The sequence below is a fragment of the Polyodon spathula genome, chromosome 2 (genome assembly GCF_017654505.1).
Source record: "Polyodon spathula isolate WHYD16114869_AA chromosome 2, ASM1765450v1, whole genome shotgun sequence".
Lineage (NCBI taxonomy): Eukaryota > Metazoa > Chordata > Actinopteri > Acipenseriformes > Polyodontidae > Polyodon > Polyodon spathula.
Genome location: NC_054535.1, coordinates 78,186,990 through 78,210,903, shown reverse-complemented (window position 1 = coordinate 78,210,903; position 23,914 = coordinate 78,186,990). Strand labels below are relative to the sequence as shown.

General features: G+C 37.0%; 2 protein-coding genes across 5 annotated transcripts; one reads left to right on the top strand and one right to left on the bottom strand.

Annotated features, from left to right (window-relative positions):
* Positions 1-2,534: 2,534 nt before the first annotated feature.
* LOC121301235 (enolase-phosphatase E1-like) lies at positions 2,535-10,696 on the bottom strand. The gene is made up of 6 exons (XM_041230392.1): positions 10,429-10,696; positions 10,212-10,313; positions 8,013-8,215; positions 7,443-7,575; positions 5,563-5,686; positions 2,535-2,960 (listed from the first exon to the last, which is right to left on the bottom strand). Exons 1-6 carry the CDS (start codon positions 10,510-10,512, stop codon positions 2,821-2,823), a joined length of 786 nt encoding a protein of 261 aa, XP_041086326.1. The 5' UTR covers positions 10,513-10,696; the 3' UTR covers positions 2,535-2,820.
* Positions 10,697-14,535: 3,839 nt separating this feature from the next.
* Positions 14,536-21,002, top strand: LOC121301214 (heterogeneous nuclear ribonucleoprotein D-like). Of its 4 annotated transcripts, XR_005947601.1 has the most exons (9): positions 14,536-14,751; positions 15,671-15,839; positions 15,921-16,082; positions 16,625-16,756; positions 16,957-17,047; positions 17,481-17,636; positions 19,303-19,405; positions 19,802-19,906; positions 20,633-21,002. XR_005947601.1 is itself a non-coding variant. In XM_041230361.1 (8 exons), the coding sequence occupies exons 1-7, from the start codon at positions 14,663-14,665 to the stop codon at positions 19,374-19,376; spliced, it is 873 nt and encodes a 290-aa protein (XP_041086295.1). In that variant the 5' UTR covers positions 14,536-14,662; the 3' UTR covers positions 19,377-19,405; positions 20,633-21,002. The 4 variants fall into 4 exon arrangements, 3 of the variants coding, with proteins under 3 accessions (XP_041086295.1, XP_041086301.1, XP_041086311.1); XM_041230361.1 differs by lacking the exon at positions 19,802-19,906; XM_041230367.1 differs by lacking the exon at positions 20,633-21,002 and having other exon boundaries at positions 19,802-20,614.
* Positions 21,003-23,914: the final 2,912 nt, after the last annotated feature.

Here is a 23,914-nt window from a genome sequence, read left to right as displayed (position 1 = left end):
TGTACTGTTGTTACACACTAATCAAATCCTTTTATCTAACCTTGCGGGAATTCAAAATCGAATTCTCATTTACCGTGGAGACCTAGGGAACAGGAGGAGAATAGCAAGGCATTTTTCAGTTTGCAAATTAATGACAAGGACCACAACATTCCTTAACAGTTCTAATAAAAACCTTAACTAAATCACATTGTTGTGACTAATGTTTTGACTAATGCCTTTACTAGGGTTTCTTATGGTTTTACCTCAATATGAAAAGCTGATTAAATTGACCTTGTAGAAATACGTTAATGGCGTGAGAATTGTGTGGCACTTTTTATCCAGACCAGAAAAGTGGGCTCCTATATTTATGACCAATCCTAGCTCTTGAAGAAAAGCTTTTATGCCATGCACAGCTGTGTCAAAAAAGAGAACGTGGGGGTATGTTTTTTTTTATATTGTGTATGATGTAAAATATTTTCTTACTGTAAACAATTCTATGTATGACACTTAAAGATCACGCACACACATCAGTTAATATTAAATATATTGTAACATATATTCATGTCAGGATAAAATATATTCTTATCATGCATGTTATTTCTTGTGTAAATTGCTGTTTGCATTGTTATGGATGTGGATGTAATTGAATTAAAGTCAGTATTAAATCAAATAAGCACTTTGCCTCATCTTTGTGACCTTGCCGTACACTGCATTATATACTGGTGTCTCATAGAGCTCCTACTCCAAACTGCACTATAAACTAGGCACTTAAACGCGGCAGGTCCTGTTTTTTTTTTTTTTTTTAATTTAGTAGTTGCCAATTGTATTTTTTATTTTTTTATCATTTTCACCCAATTTAGAATAGCCAATTATTTTTAGGCTCAGCTCACCGCTACAACCCCCGCGCTGGCACAGCAGCGGCGGAGACGAACACACGTTGTCGTCCGAAGCGTGTGCCGTCAGCCAATTGCTTCTTTTCACACTGAAGACTAGGGATGTCACGGAACCAAATTTCGACGGTATGGTAACCATCAAAAAATATACCACGGTTCTCGTTGTGCCGCGGCACTGTCATTTTTTTATAATCCGTTTTTAAATGGCTATTTAAAGAAATACACTCGCACTCATTATTAAGAGAAGCAAAGTGTTACCTAGCAATAGCCAATCGAGTGCGTTTTAAGACAGTAGTGCCTGCATGCCCACTGATCTCTCAGCAGAGTGCAAAACTTAATGATGAGGACACGCCGCCTTTTTTTTTTTTTTTCCATTTCAACTGCATGTTAACAGAAGAAGAAAAGTTACGGTTGTTTTGACACCGTTGCAAAGTTAAGAGGCATCTAGGGGACTTTTTTTTTTAAAATGGGAATAAAATTGTATTAATTTTTGAATACATAAAACCAAAATCCCTACAACACCATCAACTCAAGGAGACGGCAACATCTTCACAATACAGTTTAAAATAAAAATAATACAAATGCCTGTACCATCTTAGACTTGGTTATAGAGTAGTAAACAGACTTTTTTATTCTCTGCATTGGTGTGTGCTTACTGCGTTTCTCTTGACCGATACGATAGATAATAGCTTCTGTTACTTTGGCTTGGTAAATTAATATGAAGGCAGTGATGAAAAGTTACAGTGCCTTGTTCTTGCTGACATTTTTGAGTATTTGTGTTTCATACTAACAACCACGTTTGCTAGCAATCATTGTTTAGTAGGGCGGTTTATATTAAATGAGTCTCTTATTTAATAGCCTACTCGGATAATCTCATGCGTGGCAGTTTTCAGAACTTGAGATGTCTGTGTTCATTAGTTAGTTCTAATGAACACAGTGGCTCACCGACGGAGAAACGGTGAATAAAAAAAAAACATGCCAATAATACCTTAAACTCGGTAATCATGGTATAGAAAAATGGTTGTGGTTTCAAAACCGTGGCAGTTTATACCGTGGTTTACCGTAAAACCGGTATACCGTGACATCCTTACTGCAGACCCACCATGCAGCCACCTCAGAGCTACAGCGTTGGAGGACAACATAAATCTGGGCGGCTTACAGGCAAGCCCGCAGGCGACCGGCCAGACTACCGGGGTCGCTGGTGCGTGGTGAGCTGAGGACACCCTGGCCGACCCAAGCCCTCCCCCGGGCAGTGCTCGGCCAATTGTGCACCACCCCCTGGGTGCTCCCATCCATGGTCGGCAGTGGAATAGCCTGGACTTGAACTGGCGGCGTCCAGGATATTGGGCGCATCATGCACTCCATGTGGAGTGCCTTTACCGGATGCAACACTCTGGAGCCCCCTGACAGAACCTTTTAATATGTCCAATGTACATTACATGGGAAATATCTTCATTGTTACTTCTTCCTTCTGGAAGAATAATAAGGTACTAAGAGAATACAGAGTTCAAGTATTAAATGTTAATGTGAAAACTACAGAGTACTGAACATTTATCTAAAAAGTAGTACTACTTTATGTGCAAGGCAAATCTGTGAATATGGTTCTTCCAATTAACTTATACAAATAAATAAAAGACAACATATTTGGCAGTATGAAACAGGTTTTACTGGGCTAACAGTCAGAACTTGGGTTTTATGCAGATAAAACAATATAAAATTTACAAAATTAGAATACTGCAATACTATACAGGTGTTTGGATATGGTACAATTAACTAAAAAAGTAAAATGTGGTTTTCTTTAAATTGTTAAAAAAATTAAATAATAATAATCCAAGCAGCACCTTGAAAACTCAAGATCACGTGATTGTGAAATGATGCCTGCTTCTTGTTCTTAATCTCATCCCCCATCCCCGACTGGCACTTCTTTAGATTGTGTTGCCCGGTTGTGTTATGCTGAGCCAGGCAATGCTAGTTCGCTGAAGGATGTGATCAGTTTATAATGAGATTTCTCTTCCTCTGTGAGCTCTGCATTTCCAGGCCTCACCACAACAGCCACCTTCACTCCTGCCTCCTCAGCAGCTTTCGCCTCTACCACAATAAAAAAAAATTAAAAAATAATCTTTAAAAGCATAGATAATGACAAAGATACAGATATCAATAGGTCTAGGTCAAGCAGGAAGAAGAACATCACATTCAGATTCAATGTTTGAGCATATAGCAGCTTCGAGACCCAAATATCAAAATGCCTTTTTTAAAAAGCATAAATATAGTTTTTAATCAAAATTATTTTAGACATTTTGATACCATGTTTCCATGAACCACATAACCCGGGTAGGTGTTCGCGTTGCCTCCTCACATCTTGGTTTCCATGTTTTAAAATTACTCCAGTTGGCTCCCAATTCGGGCGGGAGTCGGTATTATCTGGTCTGATTTCACTCCTCGGGCTGGCCTGACCTGAATTCTAAAGTCTGAATTCGGGCTGGGAGGAAATGACATCACTAAATGTCAATCAAAAACGCTGTAGGGGGCAGGAACATACGGCCCATTTTGGCTGGTACTAAATTCAGCAGATTTGCTACCTTGGGGAATTTTGACAGTTTTTCAATTGGCAAGTTCACAAAGAAAAATGCAACACAGTTTTGCATTTATACTTCTCATTCCAAAAACATTCAATTAAATGTTGACTTAATGAAATCTGTCTGTTAAAATAGTATCTAATTTACAGTAACTCTTATAGCCTCCAAAATGTTACTGCAGCAACTTGGAGAACAACAAAGAAGCCCTTCTAATCAGATGCAGTATGTATCGTTCTTACATGGCCCTTAATTTTTTAGGCACCAGTAAACTTTTATGGTAAGCATTTGCTAGCTGAGTTTTAAAACAGCTGCGGTTCACAAAATAACACATTGGAATGATCAGTATCATGTAGTAAATGTAGGGCAGTGTTGCCACGAGTGAAAACATTAACAAAGCCGAAATGAAAATGCTTTAAATAAAATAATTTCAAACTGTTTAACAGACTAGCAGGCAGTGGCAAAATCAGCCATGTTTCATATATGGTGCAGAACAAAACAAAACAAAAAAAAAAATATAGAGATTTTCCCCCCCATTTTTCTCACAATTTGATATGTGCAATTGTACTTTTTTTTTATTTAAGCTCAGCTCACCGCTACCACCCCTGCGCTGACTCGGGAGCGGCGAAGACAAACACACGCTGTCCTTCGAAGCATGTGCTGTCAGCCGACTGCTTCTTTTCACTCTGCAGGCCCACCATGCAGCCAACCTAGAACTATAGCATCGGAGGACCATGCAGCCCTGGGCAGTTTACAAGCAGTCCTGCAGGCACCCGGTCAGCCTACAGGGGTCGCTGGTGCACGGTGAGCCAGGAACAACTGCCTCCAATGTCTCCATTTATTAAAATCACTGTCTTCTCATAAGCACTTTGACACCTGACACATTATTTCCCTTGTCCAGCGCTTCTTTCCATTTTGCATACCAGTATGCCAGAGGTATATGTACTGCGTGAAACAAATGTGAAAGAATATCTAGATGGAATTATCTTTTAAGTCGTTGACAATTTGACCGTAACACCGTCTGCAGTGAATTCACGTCTTGACATTTAACTTGCAAATATTTCTGGGGAAAATCGGTAGTATTTCCTGTCCAACTCAAGTGATAACTCAGGTAACTCGGAAGAACATGGAAATGCCACTTTTTTCATCCACTCAAGTTATGGGAGAATTCTGAGCAATTCGAGTGCACTCAAGTCTACTCAAGTTGGCTGTCCATGGAAACGAGGTATTAGTGTTCTTGAATATTTCTCATTTAGGGACAAAAACTGTTAGTATTATCACTTTCAATTACAAACATCTCCCTTCACTGTACTGAATGCATGCTTAGCTGTAAATGCATTTTAATTTCAATTTCATGTTTAAGGTTCTCTACTGCCCCCCTCTGTTACTAGTAAGCTCAAAGATTAGCATTTGCTATAAATATCCTACTAACATGTTGGCAGTATAAGCATTCTCTTGATGGTTCATACTTCAGTGTCACCTCTGGTTAAATTCTGGATTTCAGTATTAACTAGAAATAGGCATTTTAGTGAATAAAAACAAAGCATCTGCGTTTGCTAATCTAAGGGCCACATCCTATCCGATGAAATGGTTTGTAAACAAAGTAAAATGAACATGTGAATATCAATGACATATCCAGAGGTTAAAACAAATGTGGCACTGAAACAGTTAAATATTCACTGGACACCACCTGTAATGGAAATGTAACCAAGCAAATCACAGAATACAACCAAGTACCACCTATAACAGACCCCATGTCAAAGCATGTAGTCTGTTTTATTGATATGGCCGGAGCAACGCGGCATTGAAAGGGTTGATTTCTAGGTGCAAGGGGGTGACATTTACATAAAACTGCCTCCAGTGTTTCCATTTATTAAAATTAAATCTGTCCTCCTTGCATGTTCTAGGAATAAAATCAACTGTAAATGCATGATGCAACATGTAAGTAACCACATATATGGTAAAGAGTAACATATGCAGGACCAATAGGGGTGGTGCATTTACTACCACTTTTACCCCATGCACAAAAGGCAACAAATTGTTAAGCATTTAGTCATCTGGCCCAATGCTTTTTGGAGGGTAGTGTTCTAAGAAGAAAACTAAAATGATTCACATACCTCGAGTTACATCAGTCAGAAACGTGATGTTATCAGTAGGACAACCAATGCTTTCAGCAATCCTCTGGTAGCTAGTACTTTCTACTTTGGATCCAATGCTGGTGTCGAAATGACCATCAAATAACTGAAAACAGAATGTTGTATAAATTATTATTACAATCCTGCATTGACCCTATGTGACAGAGACAGAACTTGGTGATAAATCTCTCTCCCGACCTGTGAAGGTGCTGTGTAAAGGGAACAGAGTGCTCTGGACTGGATGGCCAGACAATTCATTCCCAGGATCAGAAGGAAGTCGGTCATCTAGAAAGGGGGCGGAGCTACGATACACTAAACCATTGACCCGGAAGGGAAACGACGTGGCAGCCGCGGATTGAAGGAGCGGTTGCACTAGTTAACCAAGGGGTCATGATTGACCAGCTACTACTCTGAACTACAGTAACAAGAATCATTAGTGGAGTTTGTCAATCAGAAGAATGTCTTGCCCCAGTCTGCTGGTCCTGGAAGAGATCCAGGGTAGAGACTTGCTATCCGACCAGAGCCAGACGGGACCTGACAATAAGTGTCGGGTTTGAGTCAGGTTGGGTGTATTTTATATATTATGGTTCAGGCTCAAGTTGGGTCGGGTTAATGTTATCAGCGAGTGGATTATGGCATTTTTAATTTTAAATGAGTATTTTCTTCTTCCTCTGTGTGCAAGTGCTTCCTAAAACTCACTTCCTGCTCCATGATTTTTGAAAAATATGCATGCCATGCACCATAAGTTCTTTGAGAAATTACCTCTCTGATATAGTCTCACAAACCTGCTTATTCTTTTTGTGCAGCCTGTCAAATGCTGCGTTTCCAGGCTTTACTAAGTAACCACAGGATATAATTAATTTCCAATGCAACTAACAACCAATAATCATCTTGGCTGATAAACTGACATTTTGTTCAGCCTGTCAACAAATGCTGCGCGGGCAGTCTTAATAGGTTTCAGATCAGTTTCAAAACACCAGTGTCACCAAATGTTAACAGTTAGTCTTACACAAATGCACAAAAAAACAAAAATTTGCAAGAGCATCTTCTGTATGGCTATTTAAGGTAACAAAGTTCTGAAGAAGCCTTTTATTGTCTTCTTTTAAATCATGCAGTGCTAGATTACTAGGAAATGAAGTAAACCAGATAAGATTAACAGAGTGATTTTTTCTTTATTTACGTTTTAACTGGAAACCAGTAATACTCTACACCGAAGGTACTTGGTTGCAACAGTGTATGTTAGGAATATATTTGTGGAGATGGACAGGTCGGGTCAGGTATGCAAATATTTCAAAGGTCTTGGGTCGGATTCAGATTTTGTTTGGTCGGGTTGGGTTCGGATCGGGTTTTAAATTTAGGCAGACCTTTAATCCAAGGAACCAACAATGACAATAAAACACAACCCTGGCATGACACTGAACTGCAAAAGTCTGGATCCTTTTAAATAATTGCTAACGGGGTATACAGGGGATGTGACACAACAGAACTATCATGAAAAACTCAGCAATGCTATGAATATGATTAATGGCTATAAAAAAAAACGGTAAATACTTTTCCTTTTTAATTTTTTTATAGATATTAGCTGCCTAAATTTTAAAAAAATCAGCCATTAGCAAATGGCTTTGGAGAGTGGAGAATTACTGCAAGGCTCTGTTGTTACCTAAACTGAGCTATTACTAAAAAAAACAGGGGCACGCCCTCACTTTCTTTTATTCCATACAAGGCAACTGTAGTTGGTCCAGGTTGCACCCTGCAAAGGACATACCCCACCGAGCAATCACCTTATTAAAGACAAGTCACAACTGTGTCTTGCCTGAATTTGTTCAAGCCTGCTTTCAAAACTGTTACAATATATAGCTTACCTCTAAAACATCTCCTTCTGTGGAGTAACCAAAGAGCAGTTTCTGAGCTTCCACACTGCCTGATGAATAAACATACAGCTTCATTCCTAACCGCCTCCACTTTCTGATAGCTGGGACAACATCTTCATACACTCTGTTGCACAGACATAAAAAAAGAGTGAAAACACATGGATCAAGGGGTCTATTTACCACATCATATAGGTCAGATTTACAAGCTTTTGTCTCAAGGAAGTTTGCATCAATCTGTGGGGGGGTCTGAAAGTACAGTACATGCAAATACAAAGTTTGGTATTACACCAAGAGAGAATATGCAAAACATGGCCGAAATCCAATCTGAAAAACTTTATCCCAGCTACTGTAGTTGCAGCTTAGATTACTATAACCAAACACGGCTATTCTGGAATATCTAACTGTTTGGGTTACAAGTACAGTAATTCTAGGTTATCTCTAGCTTTAGTTGGATAATTATAGCATTAATTCATTTTGGGTTTGATAATCTTAGAATTAACCAATTTCTAGACGCTTCAATTAGTGATTCACTGAGCAGTTTATTATACGCAAGCTACTTACTCGCCTTTGATTTTCCCACTTGTGTAGGCTGCCCTCCACATGTGACCCTGAAGCTGTTTTAAAGCTGTGGTCTTCCTGTCCTCCGCCATCTGCCACAGGACATTGTCCACCACCTCCTGGATCGCTTTCTCCTCGTCTGTGTGCACTGTCTGATTGAAAGAATGAACTGGCCCCGATCGGTGGTGTTTGGAGTCATCATCAGCCTAAAAAAGAGAAAAGCAAAGTTTAGTCTTGGTTCCCTTCAGATAGCACATCGGAATTACAACTGGACAAGTAAAGTCAAACATGCAATGTTTTCAATGTGTGACTGGAAAGTTGATTTTTTTTTTTTTTATTATTATTCCCATTTCCACTTGATCAATCAAAATGGCATTGTAGATTTCACCTGCACCTGATGAAATAACACGGCAGGTTTTTTTTAAAATGTTTTATCTGTACTGTGAATGGTTGTGAGCCTTCACTGCTGTCAATCCACCTATCACGCACACCAGTCATGCCAAGCTCACATGGGTTCATAGTGGAAACCATACCAACAATATCATAATACAACATGACTTCTAGGAAACCAGGAGGCAATTTTTTTTTTTTAAATGGCAAAAACATAGGTCTGCATGTAAGATGGCAGACAGTAAGACAATAGAGAAAAGTTATAAAAATATTAATATTGGAGTTAAAGAACTCCAAGCCATTCAGAAATGAATACAAACTTCAAACAAGAGCAAGGAAGAGGCAAACTCTACTATGCAAATACCATCTGTAGCTATATACTAGGTTTCCTTTGCTTGTATCTTTAAAAAGGCTTCCAGATAAATTACATTATCATTCCTGTCCACAACCCTGTTTTCAATGCATTTTTACTTGGACTCCCTTTCATAAAGGTAACTTCCAATTCAAGGGACATATAAATATCAATAAATGATGTATTTATAAAAAAAAAAAAAAAAAAAACCTTTTGGAATAACAGCACCAAACCCCCCCCCCAAAACATACATGCACAGCTAGGTTTTGAAATCGCAATGTTGTGAAGAACCTGAGGCAGGGGGTGCCTATCAGGTTAAGGCTGGAACTACAGTGAGATAACACTAGCTTTAGACCTTGACTCAACTGAAAGAAAAATCAGTTTGTGCTTAAAGAAGAGATTGTTAAACACTTGGTTCTGAAAAAATAGCAGTGATGTTGTGGGGTGTTATTAGCCTACTGTATTGAGTGTACAGGGTTTTACACACTAAAAGTAACCCCATATTTGTTATTCTGTTTTCAAGATTTCCAGCAAATATGAAGATTATTAGTGCCATTGCAGATTTATTCAGTCATGTGTGCCATATTGCATAAATTAATATATGTAAAGCAGGTTAAACCTACAGAGTACCTGCTAGGTTACTTTGGCCTATACGTCTCGGTTACTTCTTGCACTTGTCTAATTCTAATTTGGAAGCCTGTGTTACAGGTCTGCATGAGACATGAGTATGGCCCTCAACTGTACGGCAGTCCACACCGCTAAGCCAACACACATTGAACTAGACCATAACAACAGCGGTCCCTAGTACATAAATGGAAAGTCTGAGACATGCCATGGCAATGTAGCTAAACTCTTATTACCACACTGAGCTATTACTGCTTCAGTGGAGTCATATAGGGAGGGCTGGATTACTATAAGGAAGGCTGGATTACTATAGGAAGGGCTGAAGTTACCAGTGCTGCAATTTCTACTACAAAATGCAATACATTTTTTGTCACGCACAATTTCAGACACTTCTCCAAACGTTTCCTGTGCTGTAGCAGTTGTAAAGTATCATTGTGCTTCATTGTCTGGCTGAATTAAAACGCCAGAGCGGGGTTATACTTTAGTAGGCTAGTTCCTGTACAGTTAGTACAAATAAATACATAAACTAGTAATCCAGAAAAACCTGAGCAACACTACATAGCGGTGCCTCGCCCCCAATGCGACAGTGACAGCAGCCAACCCCTTCACAGTAAAGTCTGTATCTAAAGAAAACGTGCAGCTCGTATTTTCATAAATACATCATTATTGGAGACGCAATCCAACTGAATCCTCGGCTCGGTTTTTGGTATCTAATAATAATCGACAACACACTACGTCACGTGTGCGGGTAAATATATTTCGCCCTAACATAACCCGACGTCTCTCTTATTCATTCAGTTTATACATTTCAGCCTCCAGTTAAAATAATGCCATACCTGTTTTTTTAGAAGATGTACATCTTCCTTGCACTCGTCTTCTTCCCAGTGTGCAGAAAGGTACTCTTGGATATTTTCCTTTATATATGGAAATAAAACGTCCTAAAAAAAAAAAAACCCAAATACATATTTTACACTCTTAAATGAAGCCGAAGACTCACTCACTCTCAAGACAGGTCATTAACTGGCGATAACGATTGGATTTCTTTCAAATTACCTTTACAAATGTAATAGGAGTTGTAGTTCCTTCGATATCTAACAACAATACGTTGCCGTTTCCTGGGACTGCTACCTTTGCCATTTTCCTTCTGTAAAAATAATAAAACCTTTTTTCGTAGCAAAAAAAATATATATATTTTTTAATAGACCTCACGTGTTCAACGTCTTTCTCAGCAGACAAAAAAAAAAAAAAAAAAAACACGTAAAGATCAGCTCACTTTGCAGTCAAACCGCCACACAAACTAATGGGCGGTCTCTTTCAAATAAGCACATCAAAAACCGTGGTGGCGCTAAAATGACGTGTTATTCTAAAAGTGATCTGCCTCCTGCAGCTTGCTGCAATATTGCGTTAACTATACTTGTTCGCCGGCTAGTTTGGAGCCAGTCTGCCGGTGACGTCACTGTCTGTGGACAGCTTTGGTACGGGAACTGCAGAAGAGCACACTGCGGGGGTGAAATGCGGTGCTGTCAGACTTGCATATCAGCCACTTATGCCCATTGTATGTAGTAACATGAAGGTAAATGAAAATCGTATTTCATTCACTGAATCATCTTTAGTAAAATACACATATATACGTGATACTGTGTTTAACAATAACCATATCTATTGTAAAATTTCACTGAAATTGTTTGCTTCATAATTTTCTGCTGTACTGATTTTCCTTATGCATACGTCTATGCTGGCAGACCAAACACGGGTAGAGGAAACAATCCACATACATGTTTTATTATGAAACTGTTTGAGAATGTTATGTATGTATCTATTATTGGAAGCTTTTTTTAAATGTAACAAGAGAGGTGGTGTGGTACCTGGCTCGCCAAAAGCGCCACAGACCCGCGCCACCAGGTCAGGACCTGCAAGGGGCTCTCCCCAAGGTGAGGCGCGGCCACAATGCCGCTGCCGGCTACCTGCTCGGTACAGGGACTTTGTGTCCTCCGCCACCCAACCCCAGTTGGGCACCTGAACCGTGCTGGTTCCGAGCATACTGCGCTACAGTCACTCGGGGGTAGAGGGGTTATTTTTCGGTTCAGGGACCTCACTGCATCACTTGCCTGCTGCAGCTGCCGCTGTTGCTGCCCGTCAGTGGCTACCTGTAAATTGTGGACTGGATCACAGTGATGCCAGCGGGACTAGTGTCGCTCTGACTGTGGAGCTGGGGACAAAAAGTGGGGGCAATGTAGCTCTCTGTGTACTGTTTCCGCTCTGTAGTGCCCGCTGTAATTGTGTTCAACCACTCAGTATTCCCTCCCCCGCTATGTTTTACCTTTTGTGTCTGTGTATCCGGAGAAGGTGACCGAGCTCTGGACTCTGGTAAATAAAGTAATAAAGTGTTGAACCGAAACAAGCGCCACTCCTGTTTTCCGCCTCATGTGAAACGGTACAATAACTATGATTGTTTTTATATGCCTTTCTCCATTTTACAGCATATATAGGGCTGTCAAGTGATTAAAAAAAAATGAATCGCAATTAAGTTTTTTTTTTTTTTTTAAATCTTAGTTAATCTTGGTTTTAATCGCATATTTAATTGATACAATTACTGCATCCAACTCATTTGTTTGTTTTATTACTGATGCTATTATTATTATTATTATTATTATTATTATTATTATTTATTATTATTATTATTATTATCCAAAAAACAGCCCATCATAAAAAAACCCACTTGATTATTAATTATTAATATGCCCCTTCTTTATAGTTTTATATTTATTTACACAAAATTATCCCACAAAATTAACTGTCGGTAAAAAAAATGACCACATTTTGTTTAAACTCTAGGTAACACAAATTTAGTGTTATTGTGGCTAAATCACAATGGCATCCGTTTATTACCCTAAGTTTAATCATTTCAAATAGTTATTCAAATAATATATATTTATATATATCTATATATAGTATATATATAATATATATATATATATATATATTATATAATATGATATATATATATTTATTAAATGTGTAAAATACAATACAAATGAGGTACAGTGAAAATGAACATGAGAACAAAAAAACAATGAACAAAATGTGAAGTACCGGGGGCTAATACATTACATTCTCATTATAAATGACATGTTAGGGCAATGAATAACATGTAGACATTATACACTGTATATCATCATTAAATAAGGAGGTAATGGCTTATCAAATCATGTGACATACATGCTAGTTTAGAATTTACCGTTTTAATAAAGTTTTATTTTACGATTAAAGGCTGCAGCCGAAGTTTTCAAACCTCCCCATTTACACCTGTGAATAAAAAAAAATGTTGCTGTGGATATATAGAGTTAATGATTTTAAAGTGAATTTCTTTAATTGAACTGGACAGGTTAAATAGTCAGCCATTCGGTGAACCTTTTGCTAAGATTACGCAGACGATCAAGCGCATATCTACAATAATCTGCGCACACTAGAACGCATCCAATGTGTATTTAGTTGCTTGTGTATTACAAGGGTAGTACAAATAAAAAGATAGGACAATCAATCCCATAGGTCAATCGCGCTATCCTGTGGTTCAGTGCGCGTACCACGACAGGCGCCATTATTGGAGCCCACTGTGTCAGGGTAATACAAAGCATTAGTCAGCAGAAGAAACTGACTTTTCTACAATTAATAATTTTGTAAGATAATTTAAGAACCAATCTATGATTATGTGAGAGTTGAAACTGTAATTCTGTCATGTTATGTATATGTGTTCCTTGAAACATGTTTACGTTGTTACACCTTTTTATTTCTAATAATAGAACTGATCAGTTTCATCGTGTTGTAATCACAGTCGTCCGGTTCCTAGACGGATTACACCGTGTAACAATTTTTTTTTTGTTCCTGGGTAGTAAGTGTTATTTCCTAATTGCTTATGCCTCAAAAGTATAGAAAATGGCTATTATTCCCCACAAACTTTGCTTTTGTGACCAGGACAGTGATATTTCAAAATATCACTATTTCCAATGGGAAAACGGGCAAATGTGTGTCTTTTCGTTCACATAAAGTCAGAAAAAAACAACATATGAATCCAAATTAACATGTATTTATACTAAAGTAATACAAAAATGACTACAAAAGATTTAGAAGTGAGTAGTTTTTCGAGATTTACGATTATACAGTAAATTTACAGATTTAGAAGTGAGTAGTTTTTCGAGATTTACGATTATACAGTAAATTTACAGATTTAGAAGTGAGTAGTTTTTCGAGATTTACGATTATACAGTAAATTTACAGTATAATCGTAAATCTCGAAAAACTACTCACTTCTAAATCTTTTGTAGTCATTCTTGTATTACTTTAGTATAAATACATGTTAATTTGGATTCATATGTTGTTTTTTTCTGACTTTATGTGAACGAAAAGACACACATTTGCCCGTTTTCCCATTGGAAATAGTGATATTTTGAAATATCACTGTCCTGGTCACAAAAGCAAAGTCTGTGGGGAATAATAGCCATTTTCTATACTTTTGTGGCATAAGCAATTAGGAAATAACACTTACTACCCAGGAACAAAAATTGTGTTACATAGTGTTATTTATGCATTTTATGACTTTAAGTATCTATGAAGAATTAGAGCTTAATTTGTATGCAATGTGCGTTTTTTACTTGTTTCTAGCTGCCATTGTATATATGTGTGTGATTCTTGTTTATAGAGAGTACTTTGATGCCCTGATGAAGGCGTGAATGCACTGAAACCAGGAGTGCTGGAACTGGGGGTACGGCAGCACCCTTGGCTTTGCATGGCTTCCTTCATGTACAGGGGTTACAGTTTTATTCAATGGCTTTCAGCTTTCAGTTTTGTTCAATGGCCTTTTTAAAACATGTTAATACAATTATAACAACTGAACTTAGTTTCATCCATATGGAGACTCAGGCCTTTCTTCAAACTCGGCTGGACTAGTAGTCATTCAAAATACCTGCAAAATGTGTTCATTACCACATTTCACACATATAATCTGAACAAGAATATCCTTTCTGGGCTCCGGTCTCTCACCCCCTCTCTTAGCTTCGCCCATTTAAGACATCATTGTCCTATGTTTTTTTTTTTTTGTATTCCTGTTGTGATTCGCTGATGCCGAGTCACGCGACGTATAAAAAACAACTCTCCTGAGTTCCTCTGACTCTCAATCCGCCATTTTATACAACGCGGCAGTAACTGTTTTTGTTTTACAGTGCTGTGTAAAATAATAAAAAAAAGCAACGCTTTCATTTAAGTTTGTTTTATTTAGTAGATTGTCGCAAAAATGGAAGCTGAAGGGCAGTCCGATTTCAGCATGGAAGAATTTCCAGAAGGATCCAAGATTAACGCCAGCAAAAATCTGGAGGACGATGGGTAAGATAGCAAAATAATTCGCAGACAAAGATGGCGTAAACGCCATGCACTGTATGTAATATGATACTTGTGGAAACGCAGTGAAAATAAACTGCGTTTTTTTGTTAGAAGTCAATTTGTCTTTATAATTGTGCATGCATTTCTCGGTTATTTCACTTCTAGATTTAAACAAAAACATTTTATTGGCATTGTTTGGTAACGGGCCTTTTGGTGGAAGATGCGACACTGAATAAATAATTTGCTAGAAAATATGGATGTTTGTAAATGTATTTGTTGTCTACGAAAGGTCATTTTAAGCTTCGGAAATATATGACTACTGTTGTGTTTTTTCCCATTAGTTACTGGTAAATACTGTCCCAATATTGTCATTGAAGGAGGGGCTGTATAAATAGTACAGTGTCTCCCGGTAACGTCACTGCATACGTTCACGCTCAGCCTAGTTCTTGCTAAGCTGCAACACTGGCGTTGGAGAGAACAGCAGTCTCTCGCAGCTCGTAGGTTTTACGATTGTGGCAGTAGAACAACACACATACGATATCACACTGAACTGTGCACTCGCACTATTGAAGAATAAAGACGATGCCCATACGGGAATTTACTGTTTGGGAACACAAATTTGTATGCCCTGTAGACATACATGATTAAATATTTATAAACCTGTAGAATTGTAATTTATTTTGTATAGAAAAATGCTGTGGTCAGTGGGGACTGTTTTAGCTTTTTTGAATAAGTTCACCCACTTGAATTAATATTTTTTCAATGCTTCTTCAATGGCTCTATCTATGCAGCTATCTTGTATGGACCTGCATTATTTAAACAAACACCCCAATAAATAGGAACTTTCAATTATCTTGTAATACTTTTTTTTTCTTCTGGGTTAACGAGATTTGTTTTTTAAAACAAACTACTTTGATTATAGGAAAATGTTTATTGGAGGGCTGAGCTGGGACACAAGCAAGAAAGATCTTACAGATTACCTGTCAAGGTTTGGAGAGGTGTTGGATTGTACAATTAAGACAGACCCCATTACAGGAAGATCTAGAGGTTTTGGCTTTGCCCTCTTCAAAGATGCTGACAGTGTGGACAGGGTAGGTAAAACAGAAGCTCAGTTTTAATAGTAAATGCAATTATGCAGTTGCCATTTATTTAATGTGTGTGTTTTCCTGTAGGTGCTTGAGCTGAAAGAACACAAACTGGATGGAAAGCTTATTGATCCTAAAAGAGCCAAAGCAATGAAGGGTAAAGAGCCACCAAAAAAAGTGTTTGTTGGAGGCTTGAGCCCGGATACATCAGAAGATCAAATCAGAGAATATTTTGGAAAATTTGGAGATGTAAGAATATTGGTTATTTAATGCTGTGCAACCCAATGGACAAACTTGGTGTTTGGTGATCTGAAATGCCACCAATTATGTTAATGCATCCTGTTCAGCAGGTCTACATAGAAAGCTTTGCAGATTTGTTTTACTGTATTGTTGATTCAAGCCCAAAGTGCTGGTTGAGACTGCTGCAGGCAACCCATGTCTGAATTGCACTGTTTGCATGGAAGAATTGCTGCTATCTAATTGCACTCCTTTACTTGTGTTGCTGCACAGTGTTTTAAACCAGCAGCTTTCAGTGAACTGTTAAATACGGTTTACAAACGTAATAAAATGCACTGAAATTTAAGTGCTGGCAGATATTCCTAATGTCTAACTGCACTTGAATTTCAAAATAAGTGCTGCAAACCACACTCTTTTTTTCAGTTATTTAGAATGTCGTGCCTTTTTTCAGTTCAGGTGAAAAAAACACCTTAAGGTACCAACCAGGCTTTCTATGAGTTTGTTTTTTGTGCTATAAAGCTTGGAGGTTTAAATCCACTTTATTCTACTTGCAGATTGAAAGCATTGAACTTCCCATGGACACCAAAACGAATGAGAGGAGGGGGTTTTGCTTTGTCACATATGCTGAAGAAGAACCAGTACAAAAACTGCTGGAGAGTAGATACCATCTTGTTGGATCCGGCAAGGTATATCATGCATTTAGCTGTATTTTAGAATTTTTACTGAATGTATTTTTAGATGTTTGGAAACTTTTACCACTCTATAGCTGGAGAAGGGGTGGCATTTCTGTTGTGTACATGATGGTTCACAAGCTTGTGTTGATTCTAAAAAAAACGTTAAAACAAACACATTCTTGGATTATAACCCTTTTGTTTTTTATGTATAGTGTGAGATAAAGGTGGCCCAGCCCAAAGAAGTATACAGGCAGCAGCAACAGAGGGGCGGAAGAGGGGGCTCAAGAGGACGTGGTAGAGGAGGTGCGTTCTAGTTCTGCATATGGTCTGCTGTTTTGGCCTAATATAGTTGTAAAAAATTGCTTCAGATGTGGTCTGATTCAGTTTATAAGTTCTGATTTAAATTTAACTAACCGAGAACGCTACCTGTTTCTGGAAGTTTGATTGATGCTATAGAATGGGGCAAGTTAGCAGTTTCTATAACTACTGGGTTCATGGGTGGAGAATGTTCACTTTTTAATAGAAAAAAAATGAAGTCTATTTTGACCTATCCACTTTACCAATGAAAACTTAAATGTATTTGGATCACTTTATGGGGTACCTGTCTGCTTTTTAAATTTTTTTTATATCCTATCTATCTCTATCTCACACACACACTGATTTACTGTAATTAACTTAGGGCAGGCAGTGATTTAAAATGATATTTGTCTAAAACATGGTCTCATTTTTGTTCTAGGTCAAAATCAAAACTACAACCATGGTTATAACAATTACTATGGTCAAGGTTATGGAAGTTACGGCAATGGATACAGTCAAGGGTACAATGGCTACAGTGGCTATGATTACTCTGGGTATAACTATGGGTATGGACAGGAATACGACGACTACAATGGTAAGCATAATTATTGCTGATGTTCAAAGATCAACAGTAGTTGGTGCTTTTAGATACATGTCAGTCCTGTGTATTCCTGTACATTATTTTGAAATTATTGTAATTTTTCCCTGTATGTAAATGCAGAAGAAATTTCAATAAATAAGGATTGTGATGATGCCTCAGTTTATTTGCTCAAAAGTGCTTTTCTGACATGCAAGCACTGTACGGTATCAGAATTAGATGACACTGCATAGAATAGAAGAATATACACTTTTTAAAAAATGTTTTATTCTCCACCACACCACATTTGTGTTTGATTTATTGTTAAACAATTTGTGCTGGAAGATCTTGGTACTGAACAGTTACCACCTACAAATGTAGAGACCATGCTGAGGGAAAGGCAGTCTTTAGGTTTGTTGACCTTCTATAAATAATGTTTTTGAGACATGCCAAGAATAAACATTGGGGGGGGGTGTGTGAACATGTATGTCGCACCCCTGAGCCAGACTGCCGCTGTGCGCGTGTAAAGATATGAAGTTTGATTAGCACTGCAATACCTTGCGCTAAAAGAGCCTTGGTGGTTGAAAGCCTGACGGGCCTGAGGGAAGGGGGACTAAGTCAGCTGCAGATTCACTTTTTAATAACCTTATTCATCAAGAATGAAGTGTTTTGTGAAAGTGTTCCAATTTCCCAAAAGCTTTTGCTGCCTGTGCAAGTGCCATTCTTGTCTAAATTCACTCGTTTTGCAAATATTACTCAAAAGTTGGTATTATTAAATGATAAAAGTTGGTTAGCATAAATCTGTTGGGCAGGTAAAACATTTTCTCCGGAAAAACCTTACATTTGTGAACCTTAATTTATTACATTTTTTATTTTTTTTTTTAAGAATTTAGTTTGAGAATACCCTGCTTTCCATTTGTTTAAAAGCCAATACTGGTTTGGCTTGATAATGTTTTGCAAGCATATCTAGAAAAGGGAGGTATATACTATCATTTTGGCAAGATATCATGGTAAAGCTGAAACTTTCTGTCTCTTGTGTTGGGATTTGAAATATTTAGCTGTGGTTCTGCTGGCTGTTAAAGGCACTCAAACACAAATGTGTTGATCACATCCAAGCATTTTAAGGGTCAGTGAGATTTAAAAAGAAAAAATAGGGGGGCATGTGGACAAAAAGACAGAAAAACAAATGTTTCCCCAACATCTTTCTCCATGTATAATATTTGTTGTCCAAACAAAGATGTTTAGTTTAACTCAGATTTATATGTGATTGACTTATGGATGTGTTTAAGGATAAACTGCTTCCTTTAGATTGTAGGCTGTAGGATATTTAATATGTAGATCACAGACAGGCCAATGCTGTAGGACTACAGCATTTGTACAAGAATTCTTGAACGACAGCTCAAACGTGTCTTGCCATCGGTTCCTACTGTATTCAGTGTGAAGTGGGAGTAGTTTGGCTTCACATGTTCTTTTTAATACTAAATGGGAGTGCCCTCTTGGTCTGGGACTTCCTCTATATTCAAACCTACCAGTAAACCACGCTGTGTAGTTGCAAATCTGGTTGTCCATGATGGGATGATGTAAAAAAATAAATTGTAAGGTTTGACAGAGAATTAACTAAAGAGAAAGCTACTTTTGTATGTGTGTTCAAATTTCTGCAAATCTAACAAACCTCTGCTTTAAGTAGGTCAACAAAGCAGCTATGGCAAAGCTTTGAGGGGAGGAGCCAATCACCAGAACAACTATCAGCCTTACTAAACTGAAACCACACAGTTCTTGGAATTTCGGTAAGCTTGTGACTTGGAAATGTAATTTTTAGCTGTGCTTTTGTAATTTTAAAGATCAATAGACAAATCCATTAAACTAAAAAAAGAAACAAAAAAAACTTAAAGAAAAAAACACTAGAGGCAAACAACAAAAAAACATGTTGCCATGCATTCAGCTTTTGTAAATGTCATTTGTTTAAATTGTGTCTATAGATCTTTAATTTGCTAAGTTTGTATAGCAATTTTTAGAGTTTTTCTGTTGATTTTGTAACAGGTGATCTAATGGAAATAACTTAAGAGCCTTATTAGCAATATTAACAGGTAAAGTACTGCGTAAGGGTACAAAATTAAGGACCATTTTTAAAATTTATTTTAATTTTCTTCCTAACTCTATTGTACCTTGTTTGTACCCGCCAGCGGGAACTTCATTGCAGGCCGTGTGTCACCTTGACCACGTCATTCTCTGGGAGTCGCACATAGCGGGCAGAGAGCAAGGCATGCACAAGAAAACGCTGTCCTGTGGTATGGTCTCTTCCAACTTCCTGTACCAGCGTAAAGATTAAAAATGGAAACTTCAGACTTGTGTTAACGTTTTTTGTTTTTATAAATGTTTTTTTACAGGAGTCTTTTTAATTTTTGTTTTTTTAAACAAAAAAATCTTAAATGACTTAACTTCTTAATTGTATTCTCCTTTTATTTTAGTGTCATTTTTGTATTTCAGTTCTGGACCTTCAGTGATTTTAAAAATATGTAAATGCTTAAACTTTAATGCTTGCTTTTTCTTCATAGCTAATAAAGAAACCTTCAAATGATAAACAAGATCAAGATTTTTTTTTAAATATAGGTGTTAAAGATCATGTGTAAACAGGCTTTTTTTCCCCAGGAACAACAAATAAACCTTTTTAAAGGTGCACTATCAATGAATAAAATGCCAAACAAGTTGGTTGTACTCTATAATATGTAATGAGGGGGAGGGAGGGGTTTGAACTAATGGCAGGAATGGGTTAACAAATTGTGCTCCACAGTAAGTGATCACACCTGTAAAATTTGAATTAGTATAACAAATATGGGGCTGGCTGTATCATTTTAAAACAAATCTGCATGTTGTACAGATGATCTTTAAAAAAAACCTTTTTAATAGCTTAAAGTTGACAGCACAAGAAGTTAATCAGTGCAACTTGGGCGTTTTCTAATTTCCATGTAATGTTTGGTATAAACGGTTAACACATGTTTTGTCTTTTTTTCCAGGTGGGAGATCTGGATGAACAATCTGCTAGTTATCCTGGTAGCAACTGAGAGGTTCTAGTCCTTTTTAAATCCAAAATACGTGTTTTTTTTTTGTTTTTTGTTTTTTCATTTTGAAATGACATTTATTTTGTAATCCTAAAACATCGGTGTGAAGTTGGCACACCAGATGTCCATTCTGTAAATAGCTACTGAACAGTTCTTATTTTTATTGGAGTGTCCACATCTGTCCTTTGCCACATGACTGTTGTATTGCTGCAGTCAATCTGTTCAGCTCATTTTGTTTTGTATTGTTCTGTTCAGCACCTTTTTAATGTAATTCCCTTTCTTTTTTTTCCAAAACCATGAAGGCATTAAAGCATGGATACAGAAACTGCTCTGCCTGAATTTATTTCAGTCTAGTTAATTGTAAAGTCAAGCACAATCAGTAGAAATTTCAAATAAGATCTTCCAATACTAGTTATGGGACACTTAATATACTTCAATATTTACAATTCACAGTTATGAAGACAAATGTCAACCACTTGTAGTTTTAGCGTTTTCATAAAGGAGAGCAACAATTCTTGACAGATGGTGTCTTTTTTTTTTTCCTTTCCCCCACCCAATGGATTTTTCATATGTTACAAATGCAAAACCTTAATTGAAAAATTAAGGTTGCAGGTCAAGTTCAGGTAGAGAAACTATTAACCCTAGTCAAGCTGACAAATGTTGTTTTTAAGGTAAAACCGTGCTCCTCTTTTATAATGCTATAGTCAGAGCCATAGAACCTAGGCCATGCTATTTGTTTTCTGACAGCCTTAATAAAAATAAAAAGTGCTAGTGGAATGGTATTATGGGGCAAATGGGAGCCATGACCCTACCGCCTAATAACTGGTTCTGCAGTATAATGTGGTGAAGCATTGTTTTAAGTAGAGAAATGTTTTGGTTAGTGTCTGTAATCTTTATTCTGTCAAAATGGACTTAAGTACAGATGTGCTTAACTGCAAACGTCCCAATGTGGCATGATGTACAAATAGAATACATAGTTGGTCTCTGTGATCAATCGGATTTTCATCCATTCATGTGTAAAGGCTATACAATACGTGTGGTTCTGCCATCAGGCCTTCCCTCAGTTGTGGCAGTAAATGACATAATGCATTACTGTGTATCCTCAGTTTATACACAGGTGATAAATAGGGCTAGTTTACTGGAAATAATAGCGTTTTTCTATGAAATGACCCTACACTTCCAAAATCGCTTATCTGTCAGATTCTAATAATATGAAAAACATTCTGCTTTTAAATAACTTGAATTAGAAAATCAAATAAAGCAAGATCTAAAAACATAAATTGCATAAGATTAAAGCTGTGTGGTGTGTTTTTTAGACTAGAGCTAGGCTGGTCTGTCCACGTGTAACAGTGCTGTTCAGTTTCCACAACTTTCCTATGAAAAGCAAAAGGTCTGTAATGATTATAATAAAAACAAAACAAAAAAAAGTATTGTTTTATTTGAAATCTGACAATAGTACACACAGACACTTAAGCAACATGCCTCTAAAATAACTAATAATTCTGCTTTTAAATGACTTTGCTCACTCTTTCTATTCCTGTTCAAAAAAATATTGCTTGTACTAATGTACATCTGACATTAGAAGTTTTCAAAATCCTATTTCTGAAAAACACCTAGTGATAAATCATGTCCTTACTGTGGAGAAAACTAAATATACTGTGTTTATTGCCTCTTGATGAAACCCCATGGTTTGCCTTGGAGTTTAGGCTATACAATCTTTTTCACATGTTTAAAATAAGATACTGCATGGTTGAGACCCAACATATAAAAATACTTTCCACCTGTGTGTAATTTGGCCATTGGGTTAACAGCTGCATCAGGTGTTAGCATCTCATACTGTGGAATAGTTTATGATGCCACATTTTTAGCTGAATTTGGGAACTGATCAGACAAAGTTTTAAAATCATAAGGAACTATGAACCAGGCAAGCACTGATAGGCCAAATGGCCCCGTCCTGCTGGTAACTATTCATGTTTTTTTATGATCTATTGTAATTGACTTAAAGGAAACGAGAACAAAAAGAACTTGACCAATTTGGTTTGATTCAGAACTTGCAGCTTATGGCGCAAAAATCACTGAAGTGCAGTATTACACTTCATTGATATTAATTTAAAAAACAAATGTATTCTCCTGCTTTCAGAAAGAAAGAAAAAAATCATTTATAGATTGTTTTGTAGATCCAGATGATTACAAACTAGTTTACCAAAAAGCATTTCCCCCTCAAACCAATTTCTACTAATCACTATCCTACTAGTTATCCACTACTGAATAAGCATCATACCTGAGCAACATGTTCTGTTTATATGACAGGATCCAATGTAACATACGTGCACGTATCAGATGTAGTGTTTACAAATGCATTATGTGGACATGTATTACAATTTGTAAAAGAAGTGTGAGGCACTGTGATTCCAGTTTTTCAATGTGTAATTGTAAATCATCAATTACTTCATTTAGTAAGGCATTAAAATGCTATAATCAAACTTTCTGTAATTACAACAGTTGTATGTGTGTGTGTATATATATATATATATATAATATATATTTTTTTTTTGATGGTGCTTGTCTCAATTGGGTTATCATAAAATGATTGGGGCATGAATTAATCTGACATTTTTACTTTATCTGCCTGTGGTTTTAATTTTTTCTCTCCTTTTTTTTGGCTCAATTTCAGGTTTCATACAACAGTCATTGTGAAATGTACAGGGATAAAAGCTTACAGCATAAAGACTACATTTGTAAAATGAAAAGCTGCACAGGTAGTGTATGTATCTATTGCAACAGAGCAAACTTGGTGGCTAGAAAGGTGAGATTAACCTCAATTGACCAAGCATTTGGAAGTGTGTCAGAAAGCCTTCTATGACAGATGCCCACAAATTAATACAATATAGCTCTTCAATCACAATACTACACTCCAGTAAAACTACCTTCAATGGAAATGAGTCCTGATAACACTATGTAACACAATTTTTGTTCCTGGGTAGTAAGTGTTATTTCCTAATTGCTTATGCCTCAAAAGTATAGAAAATGGCTATGAACAACAATATAATCGTAAATCTCGAAAAACTACTCGCTTCTAAATCTTTCGTAGTCATTTTTGTATTACTTTAGTATAAATACATGTTAATTTGGATTCATATGTTGTTTTTTTCTGACTTTATGTGAACGAAAAGGCACACATTTGCCCGTTTTCCCATTGGAAATAGTGATATTTTGAAATATCACTGTCCTGGTCAC